Source organism: Ambystoma mexicanum, chromosome 10 (genome assembly GCF_040938575.1).
Source record: "Ambystoma mexicanum isolate Mex_15411 chromosome 10, UKY_AmexF1_1, whole genome shotgun sequence".
Classification (NCBI taxonomy): domain Eukaryota; kingdom Metazoa; phylum Chordata; class Amphibia; order Caudata; family Ambystomatidae; genus Ambystoma; species Ambystoma mexicanum.
This window is the reverse complement of record NC_090932.1, coordinates 1,557,882,375-1,557,907,213: the sequence shown is the minus strand read 5'-3', so window position 1 is coordinate 1,557,907,213 and position 24,839 is coordinate 1,557,882,375. Positions and strand designations below refer to the sequence as shown.

General features: G+C 46.4%; 1 protein-coding gene across 1 annotated transcript in view; it reads right to left on the bottom strand.

Annotated features, from left to right (window-relative positions):
* Positions 1 to 24,839, bottom strand: part of SLC5A1 (solute carrier family 5 member 1) — a 281,641-nt gene that overhangs the window by 160,125 nt on the left and 96,677 nt on the right. The window contains exon 3 of the mRNA XM_069619846.1: positions 20,778 to 20,882. Within this exon, the coding sequence (XP_069475947.1) occupies positions 20,778 to 20,882 (105 nt within the window). The remainder of the gene's footprint in view (positions 1 to 20,777; positions 20,883 to 24,839) is intronic.

Here is a 24,839-nt window from a genome sequence, read left to right as displayed (position 1 = left end):
AGAATGGATCAAACAAAAGGTGAGGAGCCTGCAAGTCATTTGAGTACCTTACCCTCAACATACAGGTCAGGTAAGTAGCCCAATCTTTTCCTGCCGGCTCATTCCTATCATTTGAGAACCTTACCCTCAACATACAGGTCAGGTAAGTAGCCCAATCTTTTCCTGCCGGCTCATTCCGATCATTTGAGTACCTTACCCTCGACATACAGGTCAGGTAAGTAGCCCAATCTTTTCCTGCCGGCTCATTCCGATCATTTGAGTACCTTACCCTCAACATACAGGTCAGGTAAGTAGCCCAATCTTTTCCTGCCGGCTCATTCCGATCATTTGAGTACCTTACCCTCAACATACAGGTCAGGTAAGTAGCCCAATCTTTTCCTGCCTGCTCATTCCGAGCAGAAACCATGCAATGGTGTTAGGAGCTCTGGTTGCTCACACCTGGACGGCGCCTTATACGCATGATTACTCGATTACCAACCGTGAAGACTCTAAAAAGTACTACACACAAAACAGGAAGGCTAATGAAGACGGTAATGCCCCCCAAAAAACGAATCAGAAAACAACCAAGCCGAAAAGATCGAGTTTTTTGGGTCGAATTTCACATGGAGTTTTGTACCTTTTTTTAAATAAATAGATTGGGGGGTTGGTTAAGCATATAAATAAAGGTAGGGGGAAGTGGGTAGGGGTGCGTGAGGTCTCCCCCCGGGTTATTTAAAAATAAAAATAGCGGAAAAAAACAAAACATTTTCGGAATTCTGCCCTGGAGGCATCTAGGGAACTTCACTGGCTCCTACTATGGCAAGGCACGAGGCCTCGCATTTGAACCCCTCAATGGCACTGCACCAGGGTACTGTCAAGACTAGCATCGGTAAAGCCAGTAGCATTTGGCTGTCCTTGGTTAACAGTGCACTCATTGACCCTCCACACTTCATGCCATGCAACTCCACGGCGTGATACATTTCACAACAGCACAAATGATAACAATCATTCGGTCTCTGGGCCAGTAGAGCCGAAGAGGTTGCTTAGGAGGCCGCTGCAAGCAGCGTGAGTGATGTGTCTCATCACCCCCACAACTCACGCCTTTCCAACCCTCCCCACTCTCACTGCCTCTAGCACCCATGATCTACACATGAAGGTCCTAGCGCCTCTTTCGGAATTTAAAAACCAAAAGTGATTACTTGCCCTAACCTCTGAGGAGACCGCGCCGGTCTGATGAAATCGCTCTTCCCTGTTTGCTCAGGTCTTTAACTTGGGCGGCAGGCCATTAACGGCAGGGAACCAGCATGTTGCCAAAGCAAAACAAGCACTGGTGGGCATTTTTAGTTTGGGTTATTAGGTGGCATTTTAGACCCACCTACAAGTCAAAATGATTGCATTAGGGTACAGATAGGGAGAACTGCCATATGAGGAGGGGCATAAAGCTCGAAGGTGTTGTTGAGTCATTTGCCCACCCATTGCCGTGCTAATCCTATTGCCATTCCCACCCAGTTCCTGCCCTTTCCCACCGAAAACACCTCCTCGTGGGAACTCCTTGAGCACTCTTTAATCAAGCCTTACCATCAAATTTCAACTCAAAGTGCCTGCCAGCGACTTATAGGCACTATGCGTGTCCTTCTGTTAAAAACCAAGCATCAGCCAAACCACCCGTTTTGGCTTGTGTATAAGTTGTAGGCATTTGCCAGGCACTGCTATTAGATGCCCAGGGACTAGCACCAAGTTGCACCTGATGCCATCAATGGGCCCTTAATACCACTACATAAGTGCTTGCTATGCCTTTCCCATGCCTGCACAAATAGCCAAACGGTTGGCATTGCCAATGCTTGTTCTATAAACCTGACAACAGAGGCAACTGATTGCAACCAAGACACACGCAGAATCTGCACTTTTAACAAAACACAATGGCAAAAAAACAGTGAACAAAGACACATGACTAAGGCAAATGTGTATTAATAAACGCCTGCCATCCCCCGCCATCCAAACCAATAGATTCTGCTCCTAGTGCCCATTAAAGCGACACCCTTGTACCAGTACCTACAAGTGATGTTCTGTCACACCTGCTCACAATGATCGCCAGATTCCCACCAGCGGGCAGTACCGAGAGGCAAGGGGAGAGTGTGCACTTAATTCCCGGTAATTGAGCCCACGATTGTGGAGCGCTCTGGAAAGGCACAACCCCATCGATCGCTTGGAATTCATAGCTTGTGTATCAAGCATTGGCAAAGCCAGCCACTCTAGCTTTCGTGTGGGAAAAGGCTGGCCATTTGCCAATCACTGCCATAAGGAACTACCTAGCCATAAGAGGGCAAGAGTTCACTAATGGTGTGAGTGCCTCCTTTGAAGTCACTGCCTCTCAAATACCTATCTAGGAGCTTTCCAAAGGCTTCTTAACGGACTTCTGTGCAAGGAACAGATGTGAGGGCACACCTACTGCTAATAAATCAAGTCGCTGAAGGCATTTTTATTCCCCCAGGAGCTCCATTACAGCTGCAGCGAATCCATTCCAAGATTCCATGCATCACGTTCACCTTTCTTTCTCACCTGGGCTGTAATCTAGTGGACCCGATGGTCTTTCATTTGCACAAACCTTATAAAATGCCACACGGTCCAAGAGTCACGGCGTGCGTGGCACGCTCTCTTATCGGTCCACAATAAACCTTCGAGTCGATAAGAGTTCAAGGGAGCGCTGGATGTGCCAGAAGCACAACCCTGGCCCATGCCCTTAAGCGTAAAAATAGCCCTTTAGATGAAGACCTATGGGCGGGCCAAAGTCTGCCACCTACAGAGTTCCTCGCCGGGTTCCTATGGGGCAGACCTGGCAGCAGTGACTGGGGCAGCACTTGGGGGCATCGTCTGTGGCGAAGCCAGGAGGAGGTGGCAGGGGAGCATCCGCCCCCCCCTCTCCGGCTCCCTCCTGGTGCCTAGTGCATCCCCCTGGCGCCCTATTATCCGCCCCCGGACCCGAAGGCTGGTTGTATCGGCAGTAGGCGAGCTTCTTTACGAGGCAGGTCAATGAGAGTGCTCCAATACCCCTAAGTGTGGTTTATGGTAGAAAAACACGCCCTAATAAATACACATGCCAGCTTCTTGCCCACACTACATACCAGATGCGTCGTGTGTTTACATTCCGCCAATGTAATTAGGTTACATGAATACTTTTTCACTTTGTGAAACGGAGAATTGTGATTTTTTTCACAATTGCGCCTCTGGGGAAATTGCTGAAAATAAATCGTGCAAATGACATTTTTTGTGGAATTTTTGTTCAGCATAAAGAGTCTTCAGTTAATTTCCTGATGAATAAATGCAGTAAAGAGCACATTTGCAGGATTTTTTAATCAGCAAAATGATGGAAGAATTTTCACTCAGTTTGACGAAAACAATCCTGCAAAAATAATTAGCAGGATTTTTTTTATCAGCAAAATAGAGGAAATGCTGAGCAAATCATTTTCACTCAGTTTGATGACAAAATCCTGCAAGAAAATAATTAGCAGGATTTTTTATCAGCAAAATAGAGGAAATGCTGAGCAAGTCATTTTCACTCAGTTTGATGACAAAATCCTGCAAGAAAATAATTAGCAGGATTTTTTTGTCAGCAAAACAAACGGAAACCTCTAGTTTACAGCGATTTACTTGAGGTTCCACTTGGCTTGAAACAAAATACAGATACATTTGTGTTTTCAGTTAGTTTGCTGGGAACAATCTCCTTCAACAGTCCCTTTGCTGATTTTTTTTTTCTCCAACAGCTTTGGGGGTAAACACAGATGCACGGATTCACATTTATTTCGTCAGTTTCATGAAACCGGTGACTTGAAAAGCAAAGTTTCACAACGTAAACATTTTGCTGTCAGTTTTCTAGCAAGCGGGAAGGGGGCGTGGCGAATGATCTCTGATGGCGATTTCTCCGAGCTAGGAATGTGTTTTCATGGATACTTGTGAAGCCCCGCCCGACTCCTCAGTATTTTTGCACATAGCCTTATACTTGATAGACCATTTTCACCTAATGACTTCATTTGGGTTTCTGTTGAGCCGGTAAGCAATACAGCAATGTGTAAACACGCTGAGTGTTGCCTTCCAGCTTTTGTGTGGCTGTGGAAGGGGTAGCACATACTGCTTGATCTGCCTACACGCACGTTTCACAAGTGCAACACCACGTCTTAAGCAAATATGCTTCTATTGACCCCTATGACCCAGTCCCCTAGCACCCACGGCCAAGCTGAAATGCCCAAAGCAAATAGCCTATTTCTCTGATTTTCTCTTCTTTTGTCATTTGTTGCCCCTTTCCATTTTCTGGCTTCTGGTGTGCACCTTTTTCAACATGAACACATCTACACCTGGATCACTCTGGGTAATTATCAACATCTCCAACAGTATACTTCAGAGTCCAGAGCGACAACAAAAGTGGCGGGGCAGAGTTGAGAAACCTATGCTACGTCAGAAGGTTGGCACGATTCCTTTAAATTAAATTCTTTGGGGAAAACATAAAGGCTACTGTAGCACCCATATTATTTACACTCGAACAATCACAAATTGAAAGAGTCTGGATCTCCTGTGAAACAATATAACATTTCATATCAGCAATGGCCATAAAAAAGGTTGTTCATTCATTAACAGTGTTTTTTCCGATGGATTTTTGCAGACAATGTTTTACTCAAAAAAACTCATTGCAGTTTTGTTTTAAAATGTTTGTGGCAATTCCCCTCCCCTATTAATTGTACATTATTCCTGACCCCCGCCCCACCCCTTATATACCCTTACGCACAACCCCAATATTTTCTGAGGAGTTTTTTTCGGAAAACAAATTCTGCAAAAAACCCATCGAAAAAAACACTGTTGATGAATAAACCTTGTACCAAACAAAAACCAAAAACGTCCACTTCTCCCACAGTTTTCGTTGAAAATCTTGAATTTCCAAAAAGACACCCTCCCATATGTTCAGAGACAAAGACAGGCTAGGGCCTGAGTGGGCAAGTCCCACCCAAAATCTGTAAATGCCCACTCAGCAGTGCTGTGTGGGCATTCACAGATGTTAATGCAACCGCGGTGGGCCCAACTACATTAGCTCCAAGCCCCACTTGTAAGACAATCCTGTCTACGCCTCTGCATATGTTACCTCTAAACTGAGATCTGTGTTGTATGGTTTGAACCAAATGATCAAGCCATCCAGTCAGAACACCCCATCTTTTGTCCATCCCACCCAATTGGCAGTCTAAACACCTGGACGTGCATGCCATTAGCAAGGGTGGGGTTCCATGCTCCTGGCCAACATCCCCAGCCGACCACTCGCCATGGTCACAGCTCCACGAGTTCTGTTGCTGCACCCTGATCCAGATGTTTTGCACTTTTGCTCCCATTATCCCTAGCCAGCATACTCACTGGCGATCAAGCAAGGGAGTTGTAGTGCAAAACATCTTGAGGGCCACTAATGATAAAGCAAGCTCTAGAAAAGAGAAGACTTCATGATTGAACGTTATTATCCTTGGGTACAGGGCCATATTGGTCCGAACTGTTCTGTTGATTTGGGTGGGGGAGCCACCCTTCTCCCTAGATCTGGGTTTACTGTTCAGAAATGTGTCTGATGCCTTTTTTCAAGCAGTGTTGACCTCCTGAGAATTTGCCTTCTTGTGGTCAATTGTTCACCCAGCCAGAGGTTTGACTTTACCTGCAAGTTCCTGGAATTCTTGCTCCTCTTGCCGCAAGGTTTGGTGATGAGTGACCTTAATCTGGGCTTCAATGATCGCCTTGCTGTCCAAGCTTCTGACTTCTGGCATCTGTTGGCTAGCTGGGCTACTCTCATTCCTTTACATTTCCCACTCTGATAAAAGGCTGTATCTTGACTTTCATTTTGCCATGTAACCTATCCTCGGTTGCAACTCATGACATGATTGTAGACTGGTCCGATCATTTGCCCATTTTATTTCAGCTCTTGTTCAATTCTTACCAGAGACCTTCTGCTTGTAAAAAGGCCATATTTTGTTATAGGGACAAGTTTAGTCTGAATGTTTATTTTTGTTATTCCCCTACCCAGCAGCCACCCTCTGATGGATAGGATATCCATGTATACCTCTGGCTTAGCGGCTCAGCCTCTTTCATAGTTTCCTTTTGCACACACGTGACTTAGTAGCATGAATGAAAACAAGAACCGTAAGAAATCCTGTGGACGACAACAGTGTAGGGCTAATCTGCAAAGACGAGGACAGAGTTTAGGCGCTTTGAAAGAAAATGGCATCAGGACCCCCTGCTGCTTTAATTTCTTATCCCGGAAGTTTGCCCAGAAAGCCTAGAGGGCTGCGATGCCAGTGGCAAAAGAGTCTAAGGGCCTCATTACGAGTTTGGAGGTAGTCATGGTGCTATTAGCGCCATGGCTGCCTTCAAACTCGGGTCCGGGTTCCTTAGATGAGGAATTACCGGGCCATTCCAACCTTGGAGGACCCAGTAATTCCTCATTCAAAATACCCATCCCCATTCCCATTCAAGCCCCCATAGGGCTCAATGGGAATGGGGAGGGAGCTAATAATGGGCCCGTTAATTATGGGCCCGTTATTAGCTCCCTGGTCCTTTAGCGCCCCCCGTTAAGGGACCTCGTACTGCGGCGGTAAGGGGTTAACGGCACCGGCATCCTTACCAGCGCCGTTAACCCCTTACCGCCGCACTCGTAATGAGGCCCTTATTACGCCACAAATTGCGCTAGCAGGGAAAGCGAGTAAAGCCCTCTTTCGTCTCTTAAGGTCACTTGAAACTCCATGTAATTGCACAAGGACTAGATGTCCTCTTCCAAAAATTACATTGAATTGCAGATCTTTTTTAATGAATTAATCAATGAAACTTTCAGCGATTATTATGGATGCTAATCCTAGCCTTGACGTTCTGTCTATTTGCTTTGAATGTGGTTGATCAGGACCAAAGGAGCTGGCTGTGAGTCCACCGGTTTTCAATTTAGTCCTATTTCTGTGGAACAAGCCCTTGCCTTAATAAATGGATGGAATCCCACCAATTGTCCTGATGTGCCCTACACAGCAGCAAGAATAATGGACTGCTTGGCGATCCCTGCCCTTTTAGTTACAGACATTATGAACACCTCTTTCCTGAAAAGTGTGGTTCCCTACTGCTTCATGCAGACCTTGGTCAACCTCCTCCTGAATAAACATTGGTTAGACCCCCCCTCCTGCAAACATTTCAGGCCTATTAGCAACATTCCATGTTTATTTACATTCCTCGATAAAGTCCCGTGGGCTGAATTGGAAGCGCAAATGGAAGACGAAAAGATTGCAGGCTTGTAGCCGGTGAGATAGCACAGCAGGAGAGTGCTAGATTTGGCATTCCTGCTGACACAGGTTCAAATCCAGCCAGGACCCAACTCAGCCTTTCATCCTCCTGAGGTCGATAAATGAGCACCACACACCATGGGCAATAATAAGCAGTGCTCAGATGCCTGAGGGTTCATAGCACTATATAAATGTTAATTATTATTATTATAATATTGGCAATCAGGCTTTAGACCGCAAAGAAGTACAAAGATGGAACTTTTAGATGTAAATGATAACATGTCTAAATGTTTGGACACTGGCTGTGGAAGGTTGATAATGCTGCCGCATTCAACACCCTCAATCAGCAGATGGACCTCAAAAGTTTGGAGGAGGTGACACGGGTGTCGACAAAGTCTTTATATGAGATCCATGTGTTTCTTAATGCTTGGTGATCTAAGGTGAAGATTGATTTCTCTATGCCGCCCTCGCTCAGAATTGATTGTGGGGTGATGTAAGCCTTTAGATGATCGACTGCAGGCGTCTGCAAGCTTTGGCTCTATAGATGTTTTGGACTACAACCGCCATAATTCTGACCCATCATAGCCAATGGTGACAGATCATTGGAAACCCAGTGAAAAACCTCTGGAGATTTGCAGGCCGCAGACCCCTGATCTACCAAGTGAAGCGGGAGCCATAGTCTGCATCTATGTAGACGATATACAGATTATAGTCAATCTTAAGAAACCTACAGAGGAATCTCTCAACAAAATCCTAGCTCTGTTTGACAAAATTAAGAGCTGGATACAAAACGGCCTCCTCTGTGACTAAAATGTCATTGCTAGCCACTAAGTTCCATTTATCCAAAATGGAATCCCTGTATTATCAAATGCCAGTTTCTGATTCTTCTATACCCACATCTTGCCCGGTTAATAGCCCCAGAGTTGCCTTTCACTCTACAATAGATCTAAATCTACAAGCAGATCTAATTACTAGTCACAACTGCTTCACCAAATTGGACCTTTTTTTATCTCAGGAAAATTGCAGCATTATTGCCTGTGTCATTATTGCCACGGAAATGGCTTATTGCAAGATCATTTTCCTAGGCCCATCCCAAAAGTTCCCCAAAGGCTCCAGGTTATCCAGAATGTGGCAACTATACTAGTGACTCATACGCCTTGCCGCACCCATATCACCCCTGTACTAAGGGAATTGTTCCGCCTTCCGATATCGATATATGCCAGAACACAGAAAGACCTTTATGGGCCTGCCGGGGAGTATCTTTAGAACAAATTCAAATGGTATTTTTCCACCCGCTCCCTCCACTCGCCGGACAAGTGCCTTGTAGTAATTCTTCCTTCGAACATGAGCAAGCAAAAGGACATTTATTTGGGTTGAGGCAGGCAGGTTCTGGCATGCTTTGCCTATGGAGGTCAGGAAAACTGGACATCTGATGTTTTCTAGACCTAGAATCAAGACGCTCCTGCTTTAACCTCAGGTCTGTTCTTTTTCTTGTGTCTATGCTGGAATATGGCTGTGACAAATTGAATTCCACCAGTGGTCCAGCAGTAAATATCAGCTTCTAAACTATCAATCAGCCCCACACCTCGAATGCAACAGAATGGATCGGAACAGATTGGAATAAACAAGAATACAATTAAAATTATGAACCTCCTTGTCCAATTTTGGTAACATGGATGGAACAGCAGGCTTATCTCCTCTGATGGTCGTGGATCGTTGGTTAGTTGCAACACAGCAAAAATGCAATTATTACCCAATGATAAAAGGAGTGTCCAGTCAAGGTTGTATAGAAATATATACTTTATTATTATCATCACAACAGACAGTCTAGCACCACTACTAGATTACAACCCACCCTGTAAAGGAATGCAGAGGACAGACAGTTTCTTACGAAGGAAAAGGGATGCACTCTGGATACTGACTGGATGCTAGTTGGTATGCCTAAACCACAATCGTTTCTAAAGGTTCTTGGCTTCAGCAAAAGTGGGAAAAGGTCTTTAAATGTCTCAAGGGGCCTTCTGGGAAGGAATAGAGGGACAGAACTACAATGTACCTTTTGCTGTAGGTGTTCTTGGTGCCCGACTGGGTTGAGTCAGCTTCAGGGCACCTTGCAGGCTTCTGTGACGGAGTTTGAGACACGAGTCAGCTGCAGGTATCAGACGGCAAGATGGTTTGGCAAGGTCTGGAATCGTCTCAGTGCTGATCAGCGGTTCTTAAGCACTGGTCAAGATGTCCTGGGTTTATTTCAGCAGCTGCAACCTGATGCACCTCAGCGTTTCAGTCGGTTGAAGATCGAGGAACTCGACTGGCTCAAAAATGACCTTTAAGGTTGACGGCGGTAGATGCTTGTCGATGCACTTCTAGTTTCTTCACTGGGCTTGTGTCACCCTTAAGGTAGATGGCCCAAAGCTATGGAGTGTGTTGAAGGCAGCTGCTTTGTCCTTGGTTTCGGGTTCAGACACCTTCTAGCACACCCTATCCAGGAAGCTTGCTGCAGAGCCTACCAGGGCATGCTGTGTGCTGGCGGGGTATCGGTTCTGTAGTGGATGGAGGGTCCTCTGAGTTCTTTTCTCCCTCTGTTCCCTGGGAGAAGTTTAGGGGAAAGATCTGTCTTCCCTGTTTGGATGTCCTGGCCTTCCTCCACTGGCAGAAGCTGTAAGGCAGACTGTACCTTCAGCCAGGGTCCAAGGATGAATTCTTATTTCTTACTTCTTGTGAAGTCTTCAGATGATCTGCCAAAAGAGGGACTCTGGCCCTCTTTTAAAGCCAAGTGGGCTACAGTGATTGGTGTAGGCTAAGCCTACCTTAGTGAACCAATCCTGGGGTCCCTGCCAACAATCTTCTGTATGCGTGAGGTCATAACCAGAGAACTTTGCAACACGAAAAGGTAAAGGGGTGACAACAGGACCATGGTGTGCCTCAGAACTAAAATGGCAGAACCCTTCTCTCAACAGAAAGAGCTCTGGGCTCACTCCCTTGCAACTAAGTCCCACCCATCTTCTTGTCAGTTGTGTTCAAAGAGTTTCTCTGGTTAATGTCCATCCTGAGTGGTTCCTGTTAAAGCAGCAGATCCCCCTAAAAAATGCTGAGAGACCAGAATCTCTGGCTCCTGCAAACCACATTCTCGTACCTTATGAATGGGCCCCCCCTGGAGGGGTGCCCTACTGCAACAATAGCCCCTGACATGTCCGTTCAATGTCATCGATACTAAAAGGCGGGAGCTGGCTTCAGGTTGACACAGTTACATATGAAAGGTTGTTGGGTGTCCTGTCGTTTTTGTTATCCTCTGCACCCAGGCTCCATGTGTTCCTGTTTGAAATACCCCCTGTTGGTATGATAATCGCTGCCACCAGCCTCAGGGCCTTACAAAAGAGCAAGGTGGTTCTATGGAGCCTTTGTCAGTTAATCAGGCAGACCATGGCAGGGGAAAGTTTGCTCTCCCCCTTCCTGGGACGGCATTGTGCCCTCCTTGATTGTCACATTCCAACTAAAGGGGGCATATTGTGCCTGTAGGCAGTGTCCAGCCCGGAGTACAAGGGTCTATGCATTTGTTGTGGTGTGAGCATAGGAAAATGTGTGTGGATTGGCCCCACACATTTACCAGAGGTTGGTCTACCATAATTTCATTAAATTTCTTTTTTTAAATTAAAATCCCAGGTAAGCCTGTGCCCACCATGCGGATGGTCGAATTCCTCACAATGGCTTTCACACCAGCTGTGGGAGGCAGACATGGCCATTAACTGCCCAAAAGCCGTCCGGGCCTCAGCGAGAGCTGTGGAATGTTAAAGGCCATGTCGGGCCCCCAGAGAAAGACATTTGCACCCCAGGGTTTATCCAGGATGCAAATGTCCATCGGTAGATTGCATTGCACAGCCAATCTCCCGAGGGAAGAAAAAAGACTGAAAAAATGCCTGCCGCTATGGGGAAAAAGGGACAAAGTCCCTTTTCCATTTCCTTGGCGGGAGACGGGAGGAGCTCTGTGCCTGGAGCACAAAGCTCTGGCCCAGCAGGTAAATGGGGAGGGAGTGAGGGGGTGGGGAAGGGGTAAGGATTGTTTTGGGGGAGTGGGGAAAAAGGGAGAGTCTCCCTGTTCCCCCTCCCCACACCCACCATGAAAAAGAAAAAAAAATGGCGCTACCCGGGGAAGGGCCTTGGCTGGCTAGAAGCAGCGGGTGTGGAATGTGTATTCTTGCCCACTGTTCCAACCACCTGATTGGCTAAGCATCCATCCCTGGGTGCGATCGGCACGTATTTCCTGCTTGGTTATTTACACTCTATACATCATTTTTAGACGGATGGACAGACAGACAGAGAGGCACGCAGGCAGGCCCGGTCTGGGCGGATAGCTCAGGGGAAATGCATTTGTCTTGCAAGTAAGACTACACAAGTTCAAATCCTGGTCCAGCGAGTAGCGCCTGCTCTCCAGTGTTAAGTACGTCATAAAAGATTAATTGATAGATAGCGAATGGCTGCCTGATGTCATTTCTCAACATAGCTCAAAGAGGCCTATTGGTGAATGAGTACAATAAAACCCTTACCCCTACCCACTCTGTCTCCAAGCTCCTGTGCCATCCACATCAGAGATGTTTAGAAATGTCTTCAACTTTAGACAAAGTTAATGTCCAGTTGGAAACAAAAACAATCAACATGCATCGACTAAAGACCAAAGGAAGCATTCATGTTATTGAAACATTTAAGCAGGCAGGGATTTCATGCTGCAAACTAACAAATAAAAAACAAAAAAAATGAAAATAGGAGGTGTACACATACATATGAATGGGAGCAAATGCCCGAATAGTAAGCTACTGCTATAGCTCACACATGCTGAACTCATGCTTGCCAGACTTCTGCACACACCTCATATCTCATTCATTGAGAGTTAGTCTCACTCGTCAATTTGAGCTTTTAGTGCAAACCCTTCAAGTTCACAACGGTGATGTGCTCTAGCACCTTGAAGCATCTCTTGTGCTAGATGGAATTATCAATAAAGATCTCAGACCGAATAACCGGACAGACTCAGAAAATATGGCAAAATTATACTTTGTTCTCAACTTAATAAAGCAGGGAAAACTGGCTAACGACAGACTGATGCTTGCATACTCACACACATTTGATTATACAGAGGTTATATACCCCAATATGTGTCATCTATGATGTCATCCTACATGGCAAACTACAGAACCTATTGAAGGGAAGGATTGGTTAAGGGAAGATATGTACTTATGATATACATAAGTGTTAGTACTTCATTGATGGCCCCTTAGCGGTAGGGCACGCCTCGAACTACCTCTAAATACTTATAATACTGATTATAGCAGCGGAAATGGCAGCGGATTGGGCTATGCAACATTGTATAGCAGGTTGCCACATAGACCCTCTAATTGGTTGGCATTCTCACCTAAACATGGACTTTCAGCTCACTAGCAGCATGCAAGCAAAACTAAATCCAGGTGCTCAAGTCACGTCAGATTACTCCCCACTTTGCCAATGAAACCATCCTCTCTCATCAGTCCAACCATAACCCAACGTTTCCCGTCCATAGTTGACGCTGTAGTCTTCTCTCTTAAGGGAGAGTCAGCACATCACTATTTCATCTGAAGCTTAATGAATAGCCCTTGCTTTTGACTTCTGAATCACCTGTGAGGAGACTAAAAATGTGTCATTTTGACCTATTTACTGCTATTTGATTTACTTATACTGAGTGTTCTTGCTTCTCTTGGCCTCTAGAGAATTGTTCACTCCATCTTGTTTAGACCTTGTACATCCACTGTTCATTTTCCAATACTTGGCTCTTGCAAATGTTTTCTTCTTCTCTAATCTAAGAGAAATATGTCTTACGTAGATAGTTTATCTGTCTGGCTCCCCCTGTGCCTTGCATTATTCCTTAAAATAGCACTGTTGATCCCAGGCCAACACAGACTCCTCTTTATTTTGCACACAAAGCTATTTCTCCAAGATCTCCTGACTCTGCATCCCTGGTCTGCCTCTGAGGTATCTGGATTGAGTCTTAACACAGCCGTCATCCATCTTTCTCTTATGGCTGCCTTAGCCACGTTATATTTTCCTCTATAGCAAGCTTCTATACGTCTCATCTACCTTGTGTTATTGCATATTTACACTTATTGGTCAGCAAGTTACTTCATCTTCTTTATATATATGATTACTGTATCATTTGGCCATGTTTCTCTTGTCACTTTAGTTACATCGTTACTCTGAAGTATTTCCATATCGTTTCAGTATGTCCTCATATATCGTCCTCATGACATCACTCGGCCCTCATCAGATTTCACTCAGCGCTTCATGATATCCATTGGTGCATGCTAACATCCTTCCACTCTTTCAGTACGAGGGTACATTCGGTATGGTTGCCTGAGTGCAGATCGGCTCTCATATACTCAAGGCGGTATAGGGACAACACATGGGGTCCCATTTAGAGCTCTTCTCCTGCTGTTCCAAGAAGACGGCGGTGAGGAGGTGGGAGCTTTGGATGACGTGTCTACCTGTTCCTCTACATTGAAACTCTTGGTTCATACGATGTACATCATGCACGCCCATTAAACATCATGCACACAGCAAATACTGAAATCACTGTTTTGGTGTGGTTTAGCACCCTCTAAATACCCTGATTTATCCTCGGGAACCCTCATTTCTTTGACACTCTGAAGCAGACAATACTTGACATGAGGCACCTTCCAAAGCCCAAGTAAATCAGTGAGTAAATACAATTTATTTATTTGCATTTTTAAAGCGCTCGCACAGCCCGTGGGCATCGAGGCGCTGTTACAGGAACATGTCTCTTAGTTGCGCATTTATAACGCGCTTAATACCCGGAGGTTTCAAATCGGGGAACCAGGGATCGAAAATGTGTTGCTTCCTGTTGTCTTGTTTCCAAGGCGAGCACGTTGCCGCTGAGCTATCCTCCTGTGATCCCAATTCTGTGGGATCATCAGCTGTTGATGCAAGACCCTCAAATCTCACTCCTGCACACTCTTGGACTTTGAGGGCTCTCTCCAAATACCCAATGGAGCTTTTCAATGAGGATGGATGTATGAAACCTTGGTGTGATGGTAGGTGTCACCCAGGAAGTGATTTTAAGTCTATGTAAGAAAGTCAGGTGAGGGTGTGGATCACATCCATTGTTATATCAGTCCAACACACATATGCAATGCCAGGCACTGTGCTGTGCTGGGCAATGGTAATGTCACTTTCCCAGTGAGGAACTAGATGTCACCACACGCTTCAACGTGGAATCAATACGCAGGCAGAAGCTGTGAGTGTGCACGTTGTCTCAGGGAGTTAACAGCTTTTAGTTTTAGACATTCCAAGCAGCAACTCAGAATAATGTCATTATCTGAACGCAGTGTCACATGAAGAAGTGTTGGAAAAGCCCATCGTTTTTGGCTGTCAGACGTTAAATGAAGCCTGAAATGCTCCAATAAACGCTATGCTATGACGAGAGGACAGCAAAAAAGTTCAAAGCATTACAGGAAATAACAACCATTGAAATACTTTACAAACAAGTGCGCCCTGCAAATATTAAAGTAGAACAAAACAAACACTGTTCTGCCAAGCCTTCGGCATCAGGGACTCTTTCCATACAATTTGACAGCAGAGGCAGCAAAGAGCAACTGACAATGTGCACACACAATGTTGACATTTTCATACATGTCAACATCAATTCCATTCGTAAAATAGTCCATTCCTGGTTTTAACTTTGCTTTCTGGCACGTGCAGTCCTGCATTTATAATGGGAAATCTAGGACTATCAGTCCCAACATGCAAAGTAAAACCTACGATTGGATTAGTGTCTCCTGAATAGAATGGATAATGATGGTATGTGTGCATTTCAGAAGATTGCAATGCCAGAAACATGCCACTAGAGGGAATAATGACACGCGCCTATGGTGCATACACACTAAACCTCACTAACTATTACTTGACTTCTTTCAAAACCAGACATGTTTCTTCTGGCTCAACATAGTGCAATAAAACAGAGGAAACAGGGCAACCTCTTTAAAGAGGGGTCAATGGCTTTTAGGATATGTAATAATATTCTTTGCTCCACTAGGTGTCTGTTTTTTAGGGGATGGTCATGCTACCGCTTATAGGAATACCATACCGGCTCTGCCATTGCCACTGCGCAACTCGCATGACAATGGGTCTTTCACTTCTGGCTGCACAATACATTGCAGATGTCAGCCAAAACACGATGGGTGTCAGCCATTCTCTGCCATACCGCACATGTGAGACTCGCCCAAGTACCGCACATGTCAGACTCGCCCAAGTACCGCACATGCGAGACTCGCCCAAGTACCGCACATGTCAGACTCGCCCAAGTACCGCACATGCGAGACTCGCCCAAGTAACTGACATGCGAGTCTCGCCCAAGTACCGCACCTGCGAGATTCGTCCAAGTACCGCACATGCGAGACTCACCCAAGTACCGCACATGAGAGACTCGCCCAAGTACCGCACATGCGAGATTCGCCCAAGTACCGCACCTGCGAGATTCGCCCAAGTAGCGCACCTGCGAGACTCGCCCAAGTACCGCACATGCGAGACTCGCCCAAGTACCGCATCTGCGAGACTCGCCCAAGTACCGCACATGCGAGACTCGCCCAAGTACCACACCTGCCAGATTTGCCCATATACCGCACCTGCGAGACTCGCCCAAGTAACGCATCTGGGAGACTCGCCCAAGTACCGCACATGCGAGACTCGCCCAAGTGCCGCACCTGCGAGATTCGCCCAAGTACTGCACATGCGAGACTCGCCCAAGTACCGCACCTGCGAGACTCGCCAAGTACCGCACATGCGAGACTCGCCCAAGTGCCGCACCTGCGAGATTCGCCCAAGTACCGCACATGCGAGACTCGCCCAAGTAACGCACATGCGAGACTCGCACAAGTACCGCACATGCGAGACTCGCCCAAGTACCGCATCTGCGAGACTCACCCAAGTACCGCACATGCGAGACTCGCCCAAGTACCGCACCTGCGAGATTCACCCAAGTACTGCACATGCGAGACTCGCCCAAGTACCGCACATGAGAGACTCGCCCAAGTGCCGCACTTGCGAGACTCGCCCATGTACCGCACCTGCGAGATTCGCCCAAGTACCGCACATGCGAGACTCGCCCAAGTACCGCACATGAGAGACTCGCCCAAGTACTGCACATGAGAGACTCGCCCAAGTACCACACCTGCGAGATTCGCCCAAGTACCGCACCTGCAAGATTCGCCCAAGTACCGCACCTGCGAGATTCGCCCAAGTACCGCACATGCAACACTCACCCACGTACCGCACTATATGCTCTTACAGCCCCAAAAGGCTCTTGTGAGCCACGGAATGGAAACCGAGAAAGCACAAGCACTCCCTCTTCTGTGTTTCATTTCAGCCTCCATGAACCCTACCAAGTAACCACACACAATTCCACGCTCAAGTCGAGGGTGCACGCGGGTGGACCGAGTCCCCCCTCTTTTTTTCGCTGAGCTCCATGATATGCTAATTTCCAGTGACGCTACATTCAATTGGTATGTTAATGAGCCCCCTCGCTTTTTTCAGAGGGCACCTTGATATGCTAATTATCGGAGGGCTTCACAATATTTACATTTATTGCCAGTAAATACGAAACATCAATTCTCCAACCAAATTACACCCGAAAGCCCTCGCCCAATGTACCCCAGCAGTCAGCAGGGGTGTTGCTAGGTTTGGAAAAGATCCTGGGCTATGGTAATGTCGGGACTGGCAGGACTCCGGGCTAGCTAGACTTTTGGTTGTAGCCCCTGAGCTTCAATCCGGGGCTACAGCCCTCTAACACCCCCCCCCCCTCCTCACCCCCTAGCAATGCCTCTGTGTGCAAGCGAGGTATCCATTCCAGACACAAAGGCAATGCTCATAAAACAGCGAGAAACAGACAAGCACGCAGAGATGAGGGCACTCCCACTCCCCATGCATCACCTCTTCCGCACTTACCGGGAGGACAGCTCAGGGGCAACGCTTTTCAGGTATTAAGCGAATTGTAAACAATGAATGAATGAATGAAGCAAAGCCCACCCATTCTTTTTCAAAGGTGCCAGAGCACCTGGAGACCATGCAAACGGCAGTGGTGCGAGGTACATTTCCTAATGACATGAAGCCAACACCTAAAGCTGTTACGTTGCCAGCCTAAGGGAGACATCTGCCAAAGGTGCTGAACAAGCGAGCGCTTCGCCTGTCTGGCTGCATCAGTCTGCTGCAGTTAGCGCGCTCTTCGGATGTGCCACCATTTTGCTGACCTGGTCAATGACTGCTAAGAGCTAGCAAAAGGTTGTGAGCTCCGATCAGCCCCATTTTCTCGTTGAGCGCTCCCCAAAAGGCCACTTTATTTATTTATTTGCATTTTTAAAGCGCTCACACAGCCCGGGGCATCGAGACGCTGTTACAGGAATATGTCTTAGTTGCGTATTTATAAATGCACTTATTAAACAGAGGTTTCCTAAGCGCGGACCCGGGGAACGAACCTGTGTTGCTTCGTGTCCTCTTGTTTCCAAGACGAGCCTGTTGCCGCTGAGCTATCCTCCCGGGACTTTCATCACAAGGCGGCCTTTCGGGGAACTGCGCAAGCGTTTATTGCGTATAGACGAAGCGGGCATGGCAGCGTTGCGGAGTGACAGGTAAGGAGCAGTTTTGGGTGTGCTAGTATATGCAATGTAAACATGTATGTAATGTAAATAAATGCATTGAGCGCAAACCGAGGCCAGAAGGCATCTGGGCGCTAGCCACCAGGCCAGAAAAAAACTACAAGACCAACACCCTTCTCAAAACAGAAAGGTTTTAAGAGCTCTACAGAAGCACAAATGATCCGACATCTCCCGCAGATATGAACAGAGGGCGTTCCACAGTGTCGGGGCAAGGACCGAGAAGTCTCACCCTCCGGCTCGAAATTTGTAGAAATGCAGGACTTGCAGCAGATCAGCAGAGGCTGACTGACTGCAAAGAGCGTCTGGGAATGCAGCGAGTCAGTTTAGGCTAAAAGAAAGGCGGCCTGGGAAGAAAAAAAGCACACGTGCAATACAAGGTTCCTTACATTTAACACGGCTTCTAAACAGAAGCCAATGGACTTTAGCCAATAACAGCGAGGCGCAGGACCGTATCGCGGTGTTCAGCGGCAGGTGCACCGCAGAATTTTGCAAGATTTGGAGCAGATGAGCCAGAAAGTCAGGTTGACCTAAATGAATGCCATTGCAGTAGTCCAACACACCCACGATAGAGGCCGTGACTACAGTAGCACGAACCTGCGAAAGGGGCAAACAACAGCACTTTTCTAAGGAGTCTCATTTTGAGGAAGCCCGCCCTGCAGACTGCAGCAATCTGCCCCTCTCTGGAGCCACAGGGAAGGAGCTTGACCCCGAGCTCTTAATGGAGGTGCTATGGTCAGGGCAAAGTCCCAAAGATTTAGGCCAACAATCATAATGTCAAAAGTAATGAGAGCTTGGAGGACCAACTACCATAATCTCTCTTTTTTCACCGTTGAGCGTCAACCAGTTTTGAGACAGCCATCAACCGACCTCTGTCAAACAAGATTTTAGTTTGGAAGGGAGCTCAGATTACCGGTGTTCAGTTTAAAAAAATGTTTTGTGTATCGTCGTCATATGTATTGAACCATGCTCCAGACGAACCAATCAGATTCGCCATGGGGTACAGATATAAATGAAAAATTAGAGGGGATAGAGATGACCCCTGCGGTACACCACACAAAATTGGAGTGGGAACTGCACGGAAACCAGGTAAGGAAACAGTCTGCATGCGGTCCACCAGAAAAGAAGAGAACCGTGCCAAGACTGGACGGACAGTCCTGCTTGTTCCAAACGCTGCAGGAGAATATTGTGATCGATAGTATCGAACACTGCAGAGAGGTCAAGGAGAATCAAAACTCTGACCTCCCGCGGTCTTGAAGCAGGGCTAGATCATCCAGGATCGATATAATTACCGATTCCATCTCCTCAAGTGACCTAAAACTGGCTGAAAAGGGAACAACAACGCCTATTTTTTCTTCCAGAAACTTTGAGAGTTGAGGAGTAGCAACGGCTTCCATCAATTTCATGATAACTGGCAGAAGGGATATAGGACGGTAACTGGCCGGGGACAGGATATCCCGTTGCGGCTTCTTCAAAAGTGGCATAACCATTGCATGCTTCAAAGAGGCTGGAAATAACCCCGCTCACAAAAGACCGGTGAAGCGCGGCCGTAAAGAGTGCGATCGTATCCAAAGGGAGAGACTAAAGCAGATGCAATGGGATCGGGTTGGATGGAGACGTTGATTTAAACTTACAAATAGCAGCCAAAACCATTTCATCAGATACGGACTCAAAACAGGAGAAAGACCCGGAGTCACCAGTACGGGAGGGAAACCGAGAGACAGGATCCACTACACCCAGCCCGGTCGACTTGATCGTCTTCCTGTTCTTGTCAATCTTATCTGCAAAAAACAGGCTAATAGCCTGACAGGTGTCTTGAGAATGAGAAGAGTGAAAACGGGCAAGGAGTGGAGCGGAGAGCTCCTTCATAACTCTAGACAGGAGACGCACCGGGCGCAGTAATTATGCGTTCCGCATAATGCTGAGACTTGGCTGACTTCCATGCAACTTTGTATTGAAAATGTGGCTGTTTATTCTCTTCTTTAGCTTTAATCTTCCAGCGATGCCCCATTCACTCTCCGCCCGATGACACTCCTGCTTCATAGCGCTCAGATCCGGCGAAAAGCAGGGAGCTGAGGGTTTCTCATCTCTTAAGAAGTGCTGGCAGGTCAGCCGTGTGGGACATGGCTTCTATTAAAAAGTGAGGGTGAGAGAGTGAGAGTGAGAGAGTGAGAGAGAGAGAGTGAGAGTGAGAGAGTGAGAGAGAGAGAGTGAGAGTGAGAGAGTTAGAGAGAGAGAGTGTGTGTTGTGCATTGAGAGCGGCTCAAGGGACGGGGTGGCAGGGCTGTCCCCAACAGAGTGCATGAATTGGACGGGGCCTGGGGGGAGGAAGGCAGAGGAAGGAACAGGGGTTGCAGGGGTGACTCCCGCATTGGGAAGGAACAGGGAGGGGTTGCGGACCCCACAGGGCTTCGATGAATTCGGCCTGCGGGGAAACATCGTACATCCGTCAGCTCTCCAGTCGTAGGGATTGGGGTCCCCTGGCAAAGACAGGTCCAGCGAAGCGATTTAACGCTTTTTTAGAGTTAACATTGAATTTGAGCAAGAACTCTTCTATATGGCAGAAGAGAACGCAGCTATGAAAATGTGGACTCAGATGGAGAAACAAGTTACCTTCTGATTGGTTCATTGGCAAAAGCAAAAATATAAACAAAGCAAATCAGTAGTCACTCAAAACATGGGGTTAGATAGTTATGACTAACATCAGGGTGCGCTCCCTGGCGCCAGAAGAGCGCTTTGCGGCTCACCAGGCATTTCCAATCAAATGTAATGAACAGTGCCCGACAGGGTTAACAGAATCCACAATGGAGCCATTGGTTAAGAAAATAACAGTACTTACGTTCCATTCGAACCCGCCAATCACAATGCCCGATGCTGCGCCAGTGCCCGCCAGGCCCACGAAGTGGCCGCTGCCGATGTTACTGGCAAAGAGGGAGGCCCCGATCTGAAAATGAGATTGGACACCAAAGTCAGAGAACCCTTGCATATCGCTCATACGTATTACCATGTGTAGCATGTCGGCTTGTGACCATCTGACATCCCTAGAAAGCCTGTGGTTGCAGGCCATGTGCAAGAACTCAAGTGCAGCGGGTGGTAGCCCAGGTAGTCAACAAGGAGTTCTCGTTCATCACAGTTTGAAAAACCGATTATGTGGGATTTATGCAATCATTTTGACTTTGATGTATTTGTATCGCGCACCAGACGAACCTAATCGTATTTAGGCGCAGATGGAGCGGACGGGAAGCCGTAAATAGACGGAAGATCTCAAATGCAGAGCGAGCAACAGACAGAATCCTGAAACGTCAAAAACCCAAGGTCACGTGTGAATCATTAAAATAATGGGTCTTTAGCGATTTTCTGAGTTAAAAGAGTGATTTCGTTATAGCAACCTGAAACAGTAGCATTTTCTAGATTTTGCTGTTTTGTGTAGGTACAATAGGGACACAAAGAGAAAAATGGTGAACTAAAGCTCCTCCACAGTGTGGGTGTATCCTGAGTAATACAAAAAGACTCCCATTCACAGAGCACACTACCAGTGGACATGTATTCTTATTTTAGACACATGTTTCACACATTCTGTCCTTCATCAGGACTCGAGTTTAAATATAAAGGTGGGGCAAATCGAATAGCATCCATTGTTGTTATAGGTCGAAAAGAGGACATAAGGTGATTCTAAGAGTGTGTGGTGGCCCTAATTTTCAAAACCTGTTTCTCTCAGTGGCTGCCGCTTGAATGCACTAAGCACATGTCGACTGTCAGCTTTCTAAAATGCACAAAATAATCCACTTTTAGTTTTGCACCCAAACGTTTCCCGAAAGCAAATATGCAAATAAAACAATTTCTTAACGCTTTTCAAAGCTCTGTCTTCATGTTCACTTTAGCCTACAATCCAGGAAGATTGAGTTATCACCAGCTCGGCAAACATTTGCATTCTGTCTTTAATCTTAATTGCTTTGGCCAGATAAATGTCTATTTGTAATTGTCCATAAAAGTTAATTTTCAAAACTGTGTTTCAATGTTCACCCATCGTAAAATATCAGAGTTCATAAGTGCACAGAAATGTAGCTCATTCTTTTTCAAAATAAATTTGTTTCGGTCTCTAGCTCAGGGACAACGCGCTCACCTTGGAAGCAAGACAACACGGAGAACCACAGGTTCGATCCCCGGGTCCGCGCTTAGAAACCTCTGGGTATTAGGCATGTTATAAATAACAAATAAATAAAAAATAAATGTGTACACGTAGTCATGCAATTATCAGATCACTAACCATTAATATACTTCACTTCCATAGCTTAGGTAATCGTAAAGCACTAGTCGTATTTCCGCCATGTGCATCCGGAGCGCGGACATTAAAGCTGACTCAATGCAGAAGAACAACAGTTCAGTTCAGAGATTCGTGAATAATTATGTGCTTTAAGTCGAAATACAGTAGTCAGGAATTGGACTTAAAATGGACCCCACACACAAAATATCACAAGTGGGTAAAAAGTCACATCGCCACCTTGGCCTGTGATTCATGTGGGGTCGTTATTCCAATCCTTTCAGCCCACAGAGCAGGGTAGAGGACCAGGCAGTGACCACACTGCAAGCCCCAGGCAGGTTGGGGGCCCATTTCAGCATGGTGGTTGCTCACACCCCTTGCTTAGAGAGGAAAGCAGTCTGACACACCCGTGGGGGGAAAACATTACAATGGAGATGAAGCTAAGGCTAATAGCTGCCAATTATCACGAGACAGCGAGCTAGCAGGGAGCTGAAACACCGAATGCACACTGAATAGCTAGGAATCCTTCTTTGTAAGCAAGTGGCTGACGTGAAGGAACCAGTGCTGAAAGGAAAGGAGGTGAAAACGTCTGTTTTCCCTAATGGAAGTGACGGCCAGACGGTCTCCAGCAAAAGCAGCTTGTAAGGCGAGGGCTGCAAAGCGCAAATTGTAAGCCCCAGAATGTATGTAATATATAAAGGAATGTTTTGCTGTTTTATTAGACTGCTGACAGTAATAAGGGGGCAGGACCCCTCGAGGCTCGGTGCCCCTTTCATTTGAAATAGATGAAAGGTCCTGACGCCATCGATGAGCCCATGACAGAGATGTTACTCTGCTTCCTCCAGGGCAGTGCCAGAGCCCAGAACAGGCCCTTTTTCTCCTCTTGAGCTGGCATAGTGTTCATGGAAACGCAGGGTGGGGTGTGGAATGCTCTCACAATGTGCCATCCTATCTTTTTGTAGGTGAGGGAACATTTTAACCCACAGCAGAGAGAGAAACAGGACCCTCTGCCCCCCTCGGCTGAGAAACTGGTGCCAGCAACGAGGAACACTGCTCTGATCGTGTTCCTTCCCATTCAGATGAAATGGCCAAACCCGCCGGCCAATCAGAGAATCATGACGACTCATCAACACGACGCACGTGCCACAAAGCAACACAATAACTAAATAATACTCTTAAAAGTTACTCCGCCCAAAGTCCAGGACTGCCCATCTGTGCCCATGCAGATGTTGACTAAAGAGGGAAGGGACCTTCCTCCCTGAAACTTTGCAAAAATTAGAGGAAAACGTGCACACATTTCGCAATGGATTCTTTGGGCATCCTCACTTTTGTTTCAAGCAGGACCTGACACATCTCTAGTTTTGGGCCTATCTGTCCAGGCAGCAGACCTGCAGCTTTTCGTGTAAAGAGCAGCTTCCGCCTTTATGCGACTACTGCCTTTTAACACAAGTGCAGCGCACGTGCCTCTCCTCTTCTGCCCTTTTCCATTCACTCGCAGACCAGGCTCTGGCAACCGCTGGCAGGGACACAATACACCACTTTCCGGACAGGCACTAGAGCACCACGCTGGTGACTGGTGCACTATAACATAACCTGCGCACTTGTCCACGGAATATAGCAACATAGTTGCAGAAAGGAAAAGTAACAAAAGCTCAATTGCCCCTCTTTTTGTCCTCCTTGCAAAAGGGTCAGGGGCCAAGGGATATTTTGATAGAAATCTTTCCTATCTATCTAGGGGTCGCATAGAGACATATCATTGTCCAGAGAGCATTCGAAGTACAAAACATAATATTTTAATAGATTGAATTACACACTTCTATAAATGGTCAGTGCTTTCCACAAGGCACCTCCAGACTTTAGAAACAAATTAGAACACATACAATTAAAAAGTCCAGCATAACCACACACATATTCTATTCGTGGTGTCTAGGGTTAGTAGAGTGACAGTTTTTATGAAACACCTTTCCAAAAAACAAATGTTTAAGTTTCTGAATTTGTTCGGGGAAACCAAAGCATTAAATACGCAGCATGAGAATTTTGACGCTGCAACAAAAGGCACATCTATTTTTGTGTCAGGATGTCTACATATGTTTCGGCACCAATTTGTATCAACACCATCCCTGGTGTTCTGCTGTTCTAGTTGTGGCCCTCTTCAGGAAAGGATGCTGTTTTTTAGGTTGATATAAATTCAGAAAAACCCCAGGTAACCCTAGACACCACGAATAGAATATGTGTGTGTTTGTGCTGGACTTTTTAATTTTATGTGTTCTAATTTGTTTCTAAAGTCTGGAGGTGCCTTGTGGAAAGCACCAACCATTTATAGAAGTGTGTAATTCAATCTATTAAAATATTATGTTTTGTACTTCGAATGCTCTCTGGACAAAAGAGGACAAAGGAGGACAAAAAGAGGGGTAATTGAGCTTTTGTTACTTTTCCTTTCAGTATCTAGTCCCGTTGTTAGCTCAATCCCCCTAAAACAAAAAATAGAGACTCACCCTTTTTGTATACACAACATAGTTGCATCCATCCATCTGATACCCGTGCCTCCCCATGTATCACAAGGCAGATGGAGACAGTTGCTTCTTTGTTGGCGTAAAAGACTGCAGCTTTATTATAACACAAAGCACTTAACACTACATG